The sequence below is a fragment of the Bufo bufo genome, chromosome 3, assembly GCF_905171765.1.
Source record: "Bufo bufo chromosome 3, aBufBuf1.1, whole genome shotgun sequence".
NCBI lineage: Eukaryota > Metazoa > Chordata > Amphibia > Anura > Bufonidae > Bufo > Bufo bufo.
Window position 1 is genome coordinate 17,349,710 of NC_053391.1, and position 15,983 is coordinate 17,365,692.

At 41.3% G+C, this 15,983-nt stretch overlaps 1 protein-coding gene across 1 annotated transcript in view; it reads left to right on the top strand.

Annotated features, from left to right (window-relative positions):
• The window catches only part of LOC120993538 (capZ-interacting protein-like), a 31,861-nt gene that overhangs the window by 12,587 nt on the left and 3,291 nt on the right, over positions 1 to 15,983 (top strand). Inside the window, exons 5-7 of the mRNA XM_040422020.1 lie at positions 4,189 to 4,275; positions 8,084 to 8,155; positions 14,275 to 14,478. Coding sequence (XP_040277954.1) covers positions 4,189 to 4,275; positions 8,084 to 8,155; positions 14,275 to 14,478 — 363 coding nt within the window. The remainder of the gene's footprint in view (positions 1 to 4,188; positions 4,276 to 8,083; positions 8,156 to 14,274; positions 14,479 to 15,983) is intronic.

The following is a 15,983-nucleotide window of genomic DNA, read 5'->3' on the forward strand; positions in this document are numbered from 1 at the left end:
AATGCAATATGGGTGGGATCCACCAAGGGTCTCAGGTCTATGTGAGCTGGCCATATAGACCGCCATGTTGTTTGGTCATGTAAATTGGGCGCAATGGCAATGTTGACCATGTGGGTTCTGTTTGATTCAATGGAGAGAGTGTGCAGTGGCCGGGTTTGTGGTGGCTCCAACGTTTCACTGGGCCCCTGGACACCGTTGAGGTGTCACCACGTGTTGCTGCTCTGCGTAAGGGATGGTGAGGTGCGGTGCACCCCAATGGGGAATGAGTCCAGAGAGTCAGGGTCTGCAGTAAACCAGGGGGCTTCTTTACTGGAGGGATTCAGGTGCAAAACAACACAGGCGAGGCATAGGGCTGTCTTCTCTAGTCTCCTCCCGGGCAGAAGAAGGGTTTGATGCTGAGGAAAGGCCTGAGCTAGCTGTCCCTCTCTCTCTCAGAAGGCTGGTACCGTGGTCAAAGGCTGGAGGTCCACTGACCCCCCCCCCCCCCCCCGCTTTTCCTCTGGCTCACTGTCCACGTTTGACCCAGTCACGGAAGAAGAAGTCTCCATTCTCCTCTCTTCTTCTCGTCCCACCACATGCACTTCTGACCCCATTCCCTCATAACTACTCCAACATCATCCCCTGACATCACCCCTGCTGTACTACAGAACACCAATGGCTGTTTTTCCACCGTCTCTAACATTATGTCCTCTCTCTATCTGAAACTACATCTTTCAAAAACTGAACTTCTTGTGTTCTCTCCATCTGCTAACCTACCCAAACCTGATATCTCCCTCTCAGTGTGCAACCCCATCATCACTCCTAGGCAGCACGCCCGCTGTCTCGGGGTGACATTTGACACTGATCTCTCCTTCACCCCCTATATTCAATCTCCTGCACCTCAAAAACAACTAAAACTCTCATTGTTGCCCTGATCTATTCCCGCCTCGATTACTGTAACTCACTATTAATTGGCCTCCCCCTCACCTGACTCTCCCCTCTCCAATCTATTCTTAATGCAGCAGCCAGGGTCACCTATCTGTCTTACCGCTACTCCGATGCCTCCGCCCAGTGCCAGTCATTGCACTGGTTCCTCATACAGTACAGAATCCACTTTAAACAGCTTGTTCTCTCCCACAAAGCCCTCCGCAGTGCTGCACCCCCCTACATCTCCTCCTCATCTCTGTCTACCACCCTTCCCCTGCTCTCCACAGTGCTGCACCCCTACATCTCTTCCCTCATCTCTGTCTACCATCCTACCCGTGCTTTCCACAGTGCTGCACCTCCTACATCTCCTCCTCATCTCTGTCTACCATCCTACCTGTGCTCTCCGCAGTGCTGCACCTCCTACATCTCTTCCCTCATCTCTGTCTACCATCCTACCCCTGCTCTCCACAGTGCTGCACCTCCTACATCTCCTCCTCATCTCTATCTACCATCCTACCTGTGCTCTCCACAGTGCTGCACCTCCTACATCTCCTCCTCATCTCTATCTACCATCCTACCTGTGCTCTCCACAGTGCTGCACCTCCTACATCTCCTCCCTCATCTCTGTCTACCCTCCTACCTGTGCTCTCCACAGTGCTGCACTCCTACATCTCCTCCTCATCTCTATCTACCCTCCTACCTGTGCTCTCCACAGTGCTGCACCTCCTACATCTCCTCCCTCATCTCTGTCTACCCTCCTACCTGTGCTCTCCACAGTGCTGCACTCCTACATCTCCTCCTCATCTCTATCTACCCTCCTACCTGTGCTCTCCGCAGTGCTGCACCTCCTACATCTCCTCCTCATCTCTATCTACCATCCTACCTGTGCTCTCCACAGTGCTGCACCTCCTACATCTCCTCCTCATCTCTATCTACCATCCTACCTGTGCTCTCCACAGTGCTGCACCTCCTACATCTCCTCCCTCATCTCTGTCTACCCTCCTACCTGTGCTCTCCACAGTGCTGCACCTCCTACATCTCCTCCTCATCTCTATCTACCATCCTACCTGTGCTCTCCACAGTGCTGCACCTCCTACATCTCCTCCTCATCTCTATCTACCCTCCTACCTGTGCTCTCCACAGTGCTGCACCTCCTACATCTCCTCCCTCATCTCTGTCTACCACCCTTCCCCTGCTCTCCGCAGTGCTGCACTCCTACATCTCCTCCTGATCTCTGTCTACCCTCCTACCTGTGCTCTCCACAGTGCTGCACCTCCTACATCTCCTCCCTCATCTCTGTCTACCCTCCTACCTGTGCTCTCCACAGTGCTGCACCTCCTACATCTCCTCCCTCATCTCTGTCTACCACCCTTCCCCTGCTCTCCACAGTGCTGCACCTCCTACATCTCCTCCTGATCTCTGTCTACCATCCTACCAGTGCTCTCCACAGTGCTGCACCTCCTACATCTCCTCCTGATCTCTGTCTACCATCCTACCAGTGCTCTCCGCAGTGCTGCACTCCTACATCTCCTCCTCATCTCTGTCTACCACCCTACCCGTGCTCTCCATAGTGCTGCACTCCTACATCTCTTCCCTCATCTCTGTCTACCACCCTTCCCGTGCTCTCCGTTCAGCCAATGACTTACGACTGACATCCACCATAATCCGAACCTCTTACTCCCGGCTCCAAGACTTCTCCAGAGCTGCACCAGTTCTCTGGAATGCCCTACCCCAAGAAATCAGGCTAAATCACAACATACACAGTTTTAGGTGCTCCCTAAAAACACATCTTTTTCGGGTAGCCTGTCACATCCCCTGATCTAACTCCTCTCCATATATAGCCCATTTATCATCATTTCCTGAACCTGATCCTCCACCAATCTCTCCACCACACCCAGGAGCTCTACAGATATCGGCTGGGGACGTAGTCTGGGTGGCTCCTTGGTCATAGGGCTGGTGACCCATGGTCTGTGGCTCAGGATCCCAATCTCAGCATCTTCCTCTGGTCACTCAGTAGTCCGGCAGAGTCTCCTCTTCCAAGCACTGGTCCCTAACTGCAGAACACTAGGGCCTCTGACTGCTCTTCTTATAGACCGTTTTAGCTAGACTAGAACCTTGTAGTGGGAGGGGTGGAGTGGAGAAACTCAGCACAAACCGATACAATGTTACAACTTCCCTCTGTCATAGACTTACATGATAGCTTCAATGATACTCAATAGCAATGAAACAGATTTTCCAGACAAAAACACATTTTCAGACATAATAACACAGCGGCACCTGGCATTAGAAAGGTCAGTCAGTCTGGTTTTGGTGGTAAACAAGTCTGGGTTTTCCCTCCAAAACATGATCTTCTTTAACCCTTTCACACTAGCGTTAGAGGAATCCGGCAGGCAGTTCCGTTGCCTGAACTGCCTGCCGGATCCATAAATCCATGTGCAAACGGATACAATTTGTTTCCGGATCCGTTTGACAAATGCATTGAAATACTGTATCTATCTCTCCGGTGTCATCGGGAAAAACGGATCCGGTATTTAATTTTTTAACATTTTTAAAGGTCTGCGCATGCACAGTTGGTACCGCATCCGGCATTAATACATTTCAATGGAAAATAATGCCGGCATTCCGGCAAGTGTTTTTTCCGGAATTTTGGCCGGAGAAAATGCTGCAGCATGCTGCGGTATTTTCTCCGGCCAAATACCGTAAAAGTGACTGAACTGAAGACATCCTGATGCATACTGAACGGATTGCTTTCCATTCAGAATGCATTAGGACAAAAGTGAAGTGTTTTTTTTTCCCGGTATTGAGCCCCTAGGACAGAACTCAATACTGGAAAACTTTAACGCTAGTGTGAAAGTACCCTTATGGTAACTATGGAAAATTACCAGCTTTTTATTATTAGCTAGAAAGTCCCAAAAGTCTCTCAGTATTTGTTAAACCTTTCCACAGTGCTGTACAAACACAGTGCAATGAACTGGATATATATAACAACAAACATATAGAATGCAGTTACTCAATATTAAACAGTATAAGTCAGTGTAAGTTAACCCTTTAAAGTCAAATTAAGAAAGGAGTTGATAACTTTGCATAGGGAAAACTGGAAAATGTCCAGACTTCAAAGTACCCCTGCTCCAGGGCACTACAAGTGGCCTCAACAATTGCCCATTCTTATGATTGTCGGGGGCCCCAGCGTCTGGACCTCCATTGATCAGACTGCAAAGAACGTGTCTAATATGTTTAGTGTCATTTATACAATAAGTGAACATTGTGTCTGTTCTTTCTAAGGTTCCACCACCACATAAGCCAACCAGACGGAAACCGCCATGTTCTCTGCCACTGCCGAAAACCGAGGTTACTAATAATGGGGATGAGGTGAGTTCATCCCAGTGAAACAGGTTTCCAGTCACCTGAAGAGGCTTTCCAGGCATGGAAGAAGGACAGATACAGTAGATATATAGATAGATAGAAAATTGAAGAGACAGCAGCACAAGTCAAAATTGCTCAAAGAGGGGGTGCAATCCCCCCAGGCCGAGGATAATAGAGCCTACAGATATCCAAAGAAATAGAATGAGGCAGTCACTTCTTGTAGACGCCACGGATGGCGCTCACATGAGACGCTACCCTCCATTATGATGATCTTGTAAGTGTTTGTAAACACCTTAACAGGTGTTATATTTGGTTTTAATTGTTCACAGGTGATGAGGTGAAGTTATGTGTCACTATATGTGCACATTTATACATATGAGCTGCAAATGGATGACAATACCACCATGCACTCTTTCAGGATATTCATTATATTTTTTTTTTAAACACAGCTTTATTAGTTTTATACAAACGCAAAACACAAATGTAATAGCACTCTGCAACCAGCATTCTGCCCTGCCTCTATGCTGGATGAGGATAGATAGATAGTATATATTGGAGGCGTGGCGATCTCCTTGGAGTCATTGCACACCTGACCAGTCAATCTGTCCTTGAGGCTGGTTTTAAAGTCAGTATAAAACTGAGTCTGCTTATATAGCACCTACCAGTAGCCATTTGGCTCCAGGAGAAGTATATGGTGGGCTCAGCGTGCATGTTGGTACTTGCATCCCTGGATCCGATGAAAGCTGTAATGGCACCGGACGGGGTTAAAAGCAGAGTGTGCTTGGCGTGCATGCTGCACCTGCATTCCCTGGACTTTGTGTGGCTGTCATGGCCCATAAACAGGTAGGAACTAGTGTTAGGGACCACTCAAATGGCGGCGACCTTGACGTGGTGAGTGGCTTATTACACTTTGGCCAAAATGTACACCAATGTCTCATTCAGCATGGAGGCAGGGCAGAGTGCTGGTTGCAGAGTGCCATTGCATTTGTGTTTTGCGTTTGTATATGTATTTCGCCATAGTGATCTGCACCTGCATACAGGGTTGTGCTGATTGAATCCCCCACATTTTTTTAAATTAGTTTTATCATAACTAAAAGCCAGTACAACAATCTCTATTATTGCATATTCCATATATGCAGTTATACACTGTATGATTTCTTTATTGATCACATGTTATATATGATTTTTATTATAATCATGTTCTTGATTGATCATTTATTGTGATCCCTCCACTTTGTCTTTATACACTGCTCAAAAAAATAAAGGGAACACAAAAATAACACATCCTAGATCTGAATTAAATATTCTTCTGAAATACTTTGTTCTTTACATAGTTGAAGGTGCTGACAACAAAATCACACAAAAATAAAAAAATGGAAATCTAATTTTTCAACCCATGGAGGTCTGGATTTGGAGTGACCCTCAAAATTAAAGTGGAAAAACACACTACAGGCTGATCCAACTTTGGTGTAATGTCCTTAAAACAAGTCAAAATGAGGCTCAGTAGTGTGTGTGGCCTCCACGTGCCTGTATGACCTCCCTACAACGCCTGTGCATGCTCCTGATGAGGTGGCGGACGGTCTCCTGAGGGATCTCCTCCCAGACCTGGACTAAAGCATCTGCCAACTCCTGGACAGTCTGTGGTGCAACGTGACGTTGGTGGATAGAGCGAGACATGATGTCCCAGATGTGCTCAATTGGATTCAGGTCTGGGGAACGGGCGGGCCAGTCCATAGCATCAATGCCTTCGTCTTGCAGGAACTGCTGACACACTTCAGCCACATGAGGTCTAGCATTGTCTTGCATTAGGAGGAACCCAGGGCCAACCGCACCAGCATATGGTCTCACAAGGGGTCTGAGGATCTCATCTCGGTACCTAATGGCAGTCAGGCTTCCTCTGGCGAGCACATGGAGGGCTGTGCGGCCCTCCAAAGAAATGCCACCCCACACCATTACTGACCCAAAGCCAAACCGGTCATGCTGGAGGATGTTGCAGGCAGCAGAACGTTCTCCACGGCGTCTCCAGACTCTGTCACGTCTGTCACATGTGCTCAGTGTGAACCTGCTTTCATCTGTGAAGAGCACAGGGTGCCAGTGGCGAATTTGCCAATCTTGGTGTTCTCTGGAAAGTGCCAAACGTCCTGCACGGTGTTGGGCTGTAAGCACAACCCCCACCTGTGGACGTCGGGCCCTCATATCACCCTCATGGAGTCTGTTTCTGACCGTTTGAGCAGACACATGCACATTTGTGGCCTGCTGGAGGTCATTTTGCAGGGCTCTGGCAGTGCTCCTCCTGTTCCTCCTTGCACAAAGGCTGAGGTAGCGGTCCTGCTGCTGGGTTGTTGCCCTCCTACGGCCTCCTCCACGTCTCCTGATGTACTGGCCTGTCTCCTGGTAGCGCCTCCATGCTCTGGACACTACGCTGACAGACACAGCAAACCTTCTTGCCACAGCTCGCATTGATGTGCCATCCTGGATAAGCTGCACTACCTGAGCCACTTGTGTGGGTTGTAGACTCCGTCTCATGCTACCACTAGAGTGAAAGCACCGCCAGCATTCAAAAGTGACCAAAACATCAGCCAGGAAGCATAGGAACTGAGAAGTGGTCTGTGGTCACCACCTGCAGAACCACTCCTTTATTGGGGGTGTCTTGCTAATTGCCTATAATTTCCACCTGTTGTCTATCCCATTTGCACAACAGCATGTGAAATTGATTGTCACTCAGTGCTGCTTCCTAAGTGGACAGTTTGATTTCACAGAAGTGCGATTGACTTGGAGTTACATTGTGTTGTTTAAGTGTTCCCTTTATTTTTTTGAGCAGTGTATATAAATTGTATGCACTGGTCACACTGCTTGAGAAAGGCCTCATTGTGTTGGGCTGAAACGTTGTGAGTTGGGTAAATAAAACGGTCCACCACGTTTTCATCATTTTGGAGTGCTGCCTCATTCCATTTCTTTGGATAGATAGATATGAGATAGATAGATAGATAGATAGATAGATAGATAGATAATAGATAGATATTAGATAGATAGATATTAGATAGATAGATAGATAGATAGATATTAGATAGATAGATAGATAGATAGATAATAGATAGATAGGAGATAGATATGAGATAGATAGATAGATAGATAGATAGATAGATAGATAGATAGATAGATAGATAGATAGATAGATAGATATGAGATAGATAGATAGATAGATATGAGATAGATAGATAGATAGATATGAGATAGATAGATAGATAGATAGGAGATAGATAGATAATAGATAGATATTAGATAGATAGATAGATAGATAGATATTAGATAGATAGATAGATAGATAGATAGATAATAGATAGATAGATAGATAGATAGATAGATAGATAGATAGATATTAGATAGATAATAGATAGATAGATAGATAGATAGATAGATATGAGATAGATAGATAGATAGATATGAGATAGATAGATAGATAGATATGAGATAGATAGATAGATAATAGATAGATAGATAGATAGATAGATAGATAGATAATAGATAGATAGATAGATAATAGATAGATAGATAGATAGATAATAGATAGATATGAGATAGATAGATAATAGATAGATAGATAGATAGATATGAGATAGATAGATAGATATGAGATAGATAGATATGAGATAGATAGATAGATAGATAGATAGATAGATAGATAGATTAGACAGAGAGTGTCCTGTACCCTAGGTGTGATGCAGTCTCAGAACACTGTCCATGTGTCTGGTGTCCTAGTAATAAAGGTTAAAGTAATTTGAGTCCAGTTCTTTCTGCTCCTCTTTTCTTTTAGAAACTGTCTCCCCCGCACTCACAGGTGCCTAAGATCAAGGTGAAGAGTTCCCCTCTAATTGAGAAACTTCAGGTAAGTGATGGTAAGGCCACATCAGACAGTCTATATACTGCAGTGATATGGACCATGCTGGTATAACCTGGGTATCTCCTGTATATAATTATATATGTACAGCTGGTATAACCTGGGTATCTCCTGTATATAATTATATATGTACAGCTGGTATAAGTTATATATCTTCTTGTATAAAGTGATATGGAGCATGCTGATATAACCTGGGTATCTCCTGTATATAATTATATATGTACAGCTGGTATAAGTTATACCTCTTCCTGTATATAGTGATATGGACCATGCTGGTATAACCCGGGCATCTCCTGTATATAATTATATATGTACAGCTGGTATAACCTGGGCATCTCCTGTATATAATTATATATGTACAGCTGGTATAAGTTATACATCTTCTTGTATATAGTGATTTGGACCATGCTGGTATAACCTGGGCATCTCCTGTATATAATTATATATGTACAGCTGGTATAACCTGGGCATCTCCTGTATATAATTATATATGTACAGCTGGTATAACCTGGGCATCTCCTGTATATAATTATATATGTACAGCTGGTATAAGTTATACATCTTCTTGTATATAGTGATATGGAGCATGCTGGTATAACCTGGGTATCTCCTGTATATAATTATATATGTACAGCTGGTATAAGTTATACATCTTCTTGTATATAGTGATATGGACCATGCTGGTATAACCTGGGTATCTCCTGTATATAATTATATATGTACAGCTGGTATAAGTTATACATCTTCTGTATATAGTGATATGGACCATGCTGGTATAACCTGGGTATCTCCTGTATATAATTATATATGTACCGCTGGTATAAGTTATACATCTTCTTGTATATGGTGATATGGACCATGCTGGTATAACCTGGGTATCTCCTGTATATAATTATATATATACAGCTGGTATAAGTTATACATCTTCTGTATATAGTGATATGGACTATGCTGGTATAACCTGGGTATCTCCTGTATATAATTATATATGTACAGCTGGTATAAGTTATACATCTTCTGTATATAGTGATATGGACCATGCTGGTATAACCTGGGCATCTCCTGTATATAATTATATATATACAGCTGGTATAAGTTATACATCTTCTGTATATAGTGATATGGACTATGCTGGTATAACCTGGGTATCTCCTGTATATAATTATATATGTACAGCTGGTATAAGTTATACATCTTCTGTATATAGTGATATGGACCATGCTGGTATAACCTGGGCATCTCCTGTATATAATTATATATGTACAGCTGGTATAAGTTATACATCTTCTTGTATATAGTGATATGGACCATGCTGATATAACCTGGGCATCTCCTGTATATAATTATATATGTACAGCTGGTATAAGTTATACATCTTCTGTATATAGTGATATGGACCATGCTGGTATAACCTGGGCATCTCCTGTATATAATTATATATGTACAGCTGGTATAAGTTATACATCTTCTTGTATATAGTGATATGGAGCATGCTGGTATAACCTGGGTATCTCCTGTATATAATTATATATGTACAGCTGGTATAAGTTATACATCTTCTTGTATATAGTGATATGGACCATGCTGATATAACCTGGGCATCTCCTGTATATAATTATATATGTACAGCTGGTATAAGTTATACATCTTCTTGTATATAGTGATATGGACCATGCTGGTATAACCTGGGCATCTCCTGTATATAATTATATATGTACAGCTGGTATAAGTTATACATCTTCTTGTATATAGTGATATGGACCATGCTGGTATAACCTGGGCATCTCCTGTATATAATTATATATGTACAGCTGGTATAAGTTATACATCTTCTTGTATATAGTGATATGGAGCATGCTGGTATAACCTGGGCATCTCCTGTATATAATTATATATGTACAGCTGGTATAGGTTATACATCTTCTTGTGTATAGTGATATGGACCACGCTGGTATAACCTGGGTATCTCCTGTATATAATTATATATGTACAGCTGGTATAAGTTATATATCTTCTTGTATATAGTGATATGGAGCATGCTGGTATAACCTGGGCATCTCCTGTATATAATTATATATGTACCGCTGGTATAAGTTATACATCTTCTTGTATATGGTGATATGGACCATGCTGATATAACCTGGGCATCTCCTGTATATAAATATATATGTACAGCTGGTATAAGTTATACATCTTCTTGTATCTAGTGATATGGACCATGCTGGTATAACCTGGGTATCTCCTGTATATAATTATATATGTACAGCTGGTATAAGTTATACATCTTCTTGTATATAGTGATATGGAGCATGCTGGTATAACCTGGGCATCTCCTGTATATAATTATATATGTACATCTGGTATAACCTGGGTATCTCCTGTATATAACTATATATTTACAGCTGGTATAACCTGGGTATCTCCTGTATATAATTATATATGTACAGCTGGTATAAGTTATACATCTTCTTGTATATAGTGATATGGACCATGCTGGTATAACATGGGCATCTCCTGTATATAATTATATATGTACAGCTGGTATAAGTTATACATCTCCTTGTATATAGTGATATGGACCATGCTGGTATAACCTGGGCATCTCCTGTATATAATTATATATGTACAGCTGGTATAAGTTATACATCTCCTTGTATATAGTGATATGGACCATGCTGGTATAACCTGGGCATCTCCTGTATATAATTATATATGTACAGCTGGTATAAGTTATACATCTCCTTGTATATAGTGATATGGACCATGCTGGTATAACCTGGGCATCTCCTGTATATAATTATATATGTACAGCTGGTATAAGTTATACATCTTCTTGTATATAGTGATATGGACCATGCTGGTATAACCTGGGCATCTCCTGTATATAATTATATATGTACAGCTGGTATAAGTTATACATCTTCTTGTATATAGTGATATGGACCATGCTGCTATAACCTGGGCATCTCCTGTATACAATTATATATGTACCGCTGGTATAAGTTATAGATCTTCTTGTATATAGTGGTATCTCCTGTATATAATTATATATGTACAGCTGGTATAAGTTATACATCTTCTTGTATATAGTGATATGGACCATGCTGCTATAACCTGGGCATCTCCTGTATACAATTATATATGTACAGCTGGTATAAGTTATACATCTTCTTGTATATAGTGATATGGACCAGGCTGGTATAACCTGGGCATCTCCTGTATATAATTATATATGTACAGCTGGTATAAGTTATACATCTTCTTGTATATAGTGATATGGACCATGCTGGTATAACCTGGGCATCTCCTGTATATAATTATATATGTACATCTGGTATAACCTGGGTATCTCCTGTATATAACTATATATTTACAGCTGGTATAACCTGGGTATCTCCTGTATATAATTATATATGTACAGCTGGTATAAGTTATACATCTTCTTGTATATAGTGATATGGACCATGCTGCTATAACCTGGGCATCTCCTGTATACAATTATATATGTACAGCTGGTATAAGTTATACATCTTCTTGTATATAGTGATATGGACCAGGCTGGTATAACCTGGGCATCTCCTGTATATAAATATATATGTACAGCTGGTATAAGTTATACATCTGCTTGTATATAGTGATATGGACCATGCTGCTATAACCTGGGCATCTCCTGTATACAATTATATATGTACCGCTGGTATAAGTTATAGATCTTCTTGTATATAGTGATATGGACCATGCTGGTATAACCTGGGCATCTCCTGTATATAATTATATATGTACATCTGGTATAACCTGGGTATCTCCTGTATATAACTATATATTTACAGCTGGTATAACCTGGGTATCTCCTGTATATAATTATATATGTACAGCTGGTATAAGTTATACATCTTCTTGTATATAGTGATATGGACCATGCTGCTATAACCTGGGCATCTCCTGTATACAATTATATATGTACAGCTGGTATAAGTTATACATCTTCTTGTATATAGTGATATGGACCAGGCTGGTATAACCTGGGCATCTCCTGTATATAATTATATATGTACAGCTGGTATAAGTTATACATCTTCTTGTATATAGTGATATGGACCATGCTGGTATAACCTGGGTATCTCCTGTATATAATTATATATGTACAGCTGGTATAAGTTATACATCTTCTGTATATAGTGATATGGACCATGCTGGTATAACCTGGGCATCTCCTGTATATAATTATATATGTACCGCTGGTATAAGTTATACATCTTCTGTATATAGTGATATGGACCATGCTGGTATAACCTGGGTATCTCCTGTATATAATTATATATGTATAGCTGGTATAAGTTATACATCTTCTTGTATATAGTGATATGGACCATGCTGGTATAACCTGGGTATCTCCTGTATATAATTATATATGTACAGCTGGTATAAGTTATACATCTTCTTGTATATAGCGATATGGACCATGCTGGTATAACCTGGGAATCTCCTGTATATAATTATATATGTACAGCTGGTATAAGTTATACATCTTCTTGTATATAGTGATATGGACCATGCTGGTATAACCTGGGTATCTCCTGTATATAATTATATATGTACCGCTGGTATAAGTTATAGATCTTCTTGTATATAGTGATATGGACCATGCTGGTATAACCTGGGCATCTCCTGTATATAATTATATATGTACAGCTGGTATAACCTGGGTATCTCCTATATATAATTATATATGTACAGCTGGTATAAGTTATACCTCTTCTTGTATATAGTGATATGGACCATGCTGGTATAACCTGGGCATCTCTTGTATATAATTATATATGTACAGCTGGTATAAGTTATACATCTTCTTGTATATAGTGATATGGACCATGCTGGTATAACCTGGGTATCTCCTGTATATAACTATATATGTACATCTGGTATAAGTTATACATCTTCTTGTATATAGTCATATGGGGCATGCTGGTATAACCTGGGTATCTCCTGTATATAATTATATATGTACAGCGGGTATAAGTTATACATCTTCTTGTATATAGTGATATGGACCATGCTGGTATAACCTGGGCATCTCCTGTATATAATTATATATATATACAGCTGGTATAAGTTATACATCTTCTTGTATATAGTGATATGGACCATGCTGGTATAACCTGGGCATCTTCTGTATATAATTATATATGTACAGCTGGTATAAGTTATACATCTTCTTGTATAAAGTGATATGGACCATGCTGGTATAACCTGGGCATCTCCTGTATATAATTATATATGTACAGCGGGTATAAGATATACATCTTCTTGTATATAGTGATATGGACCATGCTGGTATAACCTGGGCATCTCCTGTATATAATTATATATGTACAGCTGGTATAAGTTATACATCTTCTTGTATAAAGTGATATGGACCATGCTGGTATAACCTGGGCATCTTCTGTATATAATTATATATGTACAGCTGGTATAAGTTATACATCTTCTTGTATAAAGTGATATGGACCATGCTGGTATAACCTGGGCATCTCCTGTATATAATTATATATGTACAGCGGGTATAAGTTATACATCTTCTTGTATATGGTGATATGGAGCATGCTGGTATAACCTGGGTATCTCCTGTATATAATTATATATGTACAGCTGGTATAAGTTATACATCTTCTTGTATATAGTGATATGGACCATGCTGGTATAACCTGGGTATATCCTGTATATAATTATATATGTACAGCTGGTATAAGTTATACATCTTCTTGTATATAGTGATATGGACTATGCTGGTATAACCTGGGCATCTCCTGTATATAATTATATATGTACAGCGGGTATAAGTTATACATCTTCTTGTATATAGTGATATGGACCATGCTGGTATAACCTGGGTATCTCCTGTATATAATTATATATGTACAGCTGGTATAAGTTATACATCTTCTGTATATAGTGATATGGACCATGCTGGTATAACCTGGGTATCTCCTGTATATAACTATATATTTACAGCCGGTATAAGTTTTACGATTTTATATACCTGTTGCCCTGTAGTTTTCAGGACTAATTTGCTGCACGCTCTTATCATGGTTTTGTTCTGTTTCCAGGCTAACTTGGCCTTCGCTCCTGCAGCTCTTCTTCCAGGACCACCCCCAAAGAGCCCCGGATTTAAAGCCATGGCCTCTCCATGGAGCACACCCCCATCGACACCCAGCAGCCCCGGTGTCCAGTCACATTCCAGCCACATAGAGGTATCACCGGTCAGTTTTGAACAGCCACCAGAGGGCAGTCATCTGCAGAGCTACACTAAGGTAACATTTGATGTCATTGAAGAAATTCTAGACATTATCATCTACATCAGGAGTGGGGAATCTCCGGCCCGTGGGCCGCATATGGCCCCCGGAATCAATTCCTGTGGCCCCCGGCCAGAATAAATAGTGAAAATGCTAATGACTGCATCCATTATGGAAGCAGTCATTTGCATGTGGGAGGCAAGGGAGGTGAGAACAGCGCTGCACTGGCTGTACTCACCTTCCCTGGTCTTCTTCCGGCCCCGCTCTCCTGACATAGATGCGCACTATGACCTGACGCTGTGTGCTATGACCAGGACTCTGCTGAGTGGCAGCACCGTCTGGCTCAGCTTCGTCAGACGGACGCTGCAGGCAGCGTTTTGGTGTCCGCCTCCAGAGCGGAATGATGACTGATCAGAGGCAAACTGATGCATTTTGAGCGGATCCTTTTCCATTCAGAATGCATTAGGGCAAAACTGATCCGTTTTGGACCACTTGTAAGAGTCCTGAACGGATCTCACTAACGGAAGGTCAAAACGCGAGTGTGAAAGTAGCCTTAAACCCCTCCATCCCCTGCAGGCAGCTCCCATTGATCTCAATGGGCGTTTTAAAAATCAGTGTGTCGGGAGCTCCCCCTAGTGGCAGTTGTATGCAGCACACAATTAATCCATAAATCATTATAGCAGCAGAGTTAAGGGGTTTTCCAGGATTTTCTTATTGATGGCCTATCCTAAGGTGAGGTTATCAATATGAGATCGTTAGGGGTCCGAATCCCAGCACCCCTGCCGATCAGCTGTTTGAGGAAGCCACAGTGCTCACCGGAGCTCTGGTAAGTGCGGCACCCTCCTTGCAGCTCACCAAGCACAGCGCCGTACATTATATAGTGGCTGCGCTTGGTACTGCAGCTAAACCCCATTCACGTCTTTTGCTGCCCCACTGAAATGAATGGGTACACATCTGATCTGCAAAAAATACATAGGCCCCGGTCGTGTGAATGGGGCCTAAGTATGATAAAAAGCCAGACCATGTTCTAAAGCCCAGTGCTACCTAAGGAGGAACAAGCCCATCCTACCCATCACATACACCTTTGTGCAGTGGGGGCATTGATGGGATTAATAGCCCCTAGGTCCAGGGTGCATATATACAAAATGCACATCTCACCCACCTTAATAAGACCTGCAAGTCCTTGGAGTGATGTGGATTCTTCCCTCTCTCTGTTATTAGGACTTTGGATAAGGTCTAATACACTGGTACCCCTTCCTTTTTTCCTATTACATTTATTTAAAATATATATATCTTAAAAAAAAAAAATATATATATATATATATATATATATATATATATATAAAAATATATAATAATACTAAATATAATAGTAATAAATATATTAGAACAATATAAAAATAATACATATAAACTAATATTAATAAAAAACTAATATAAAAATAAGAAATATTAAATAATAACAATATGTAATAAGAATACAAAAATAATAGCAGTAAATATAAAATAATAATAATAATAAA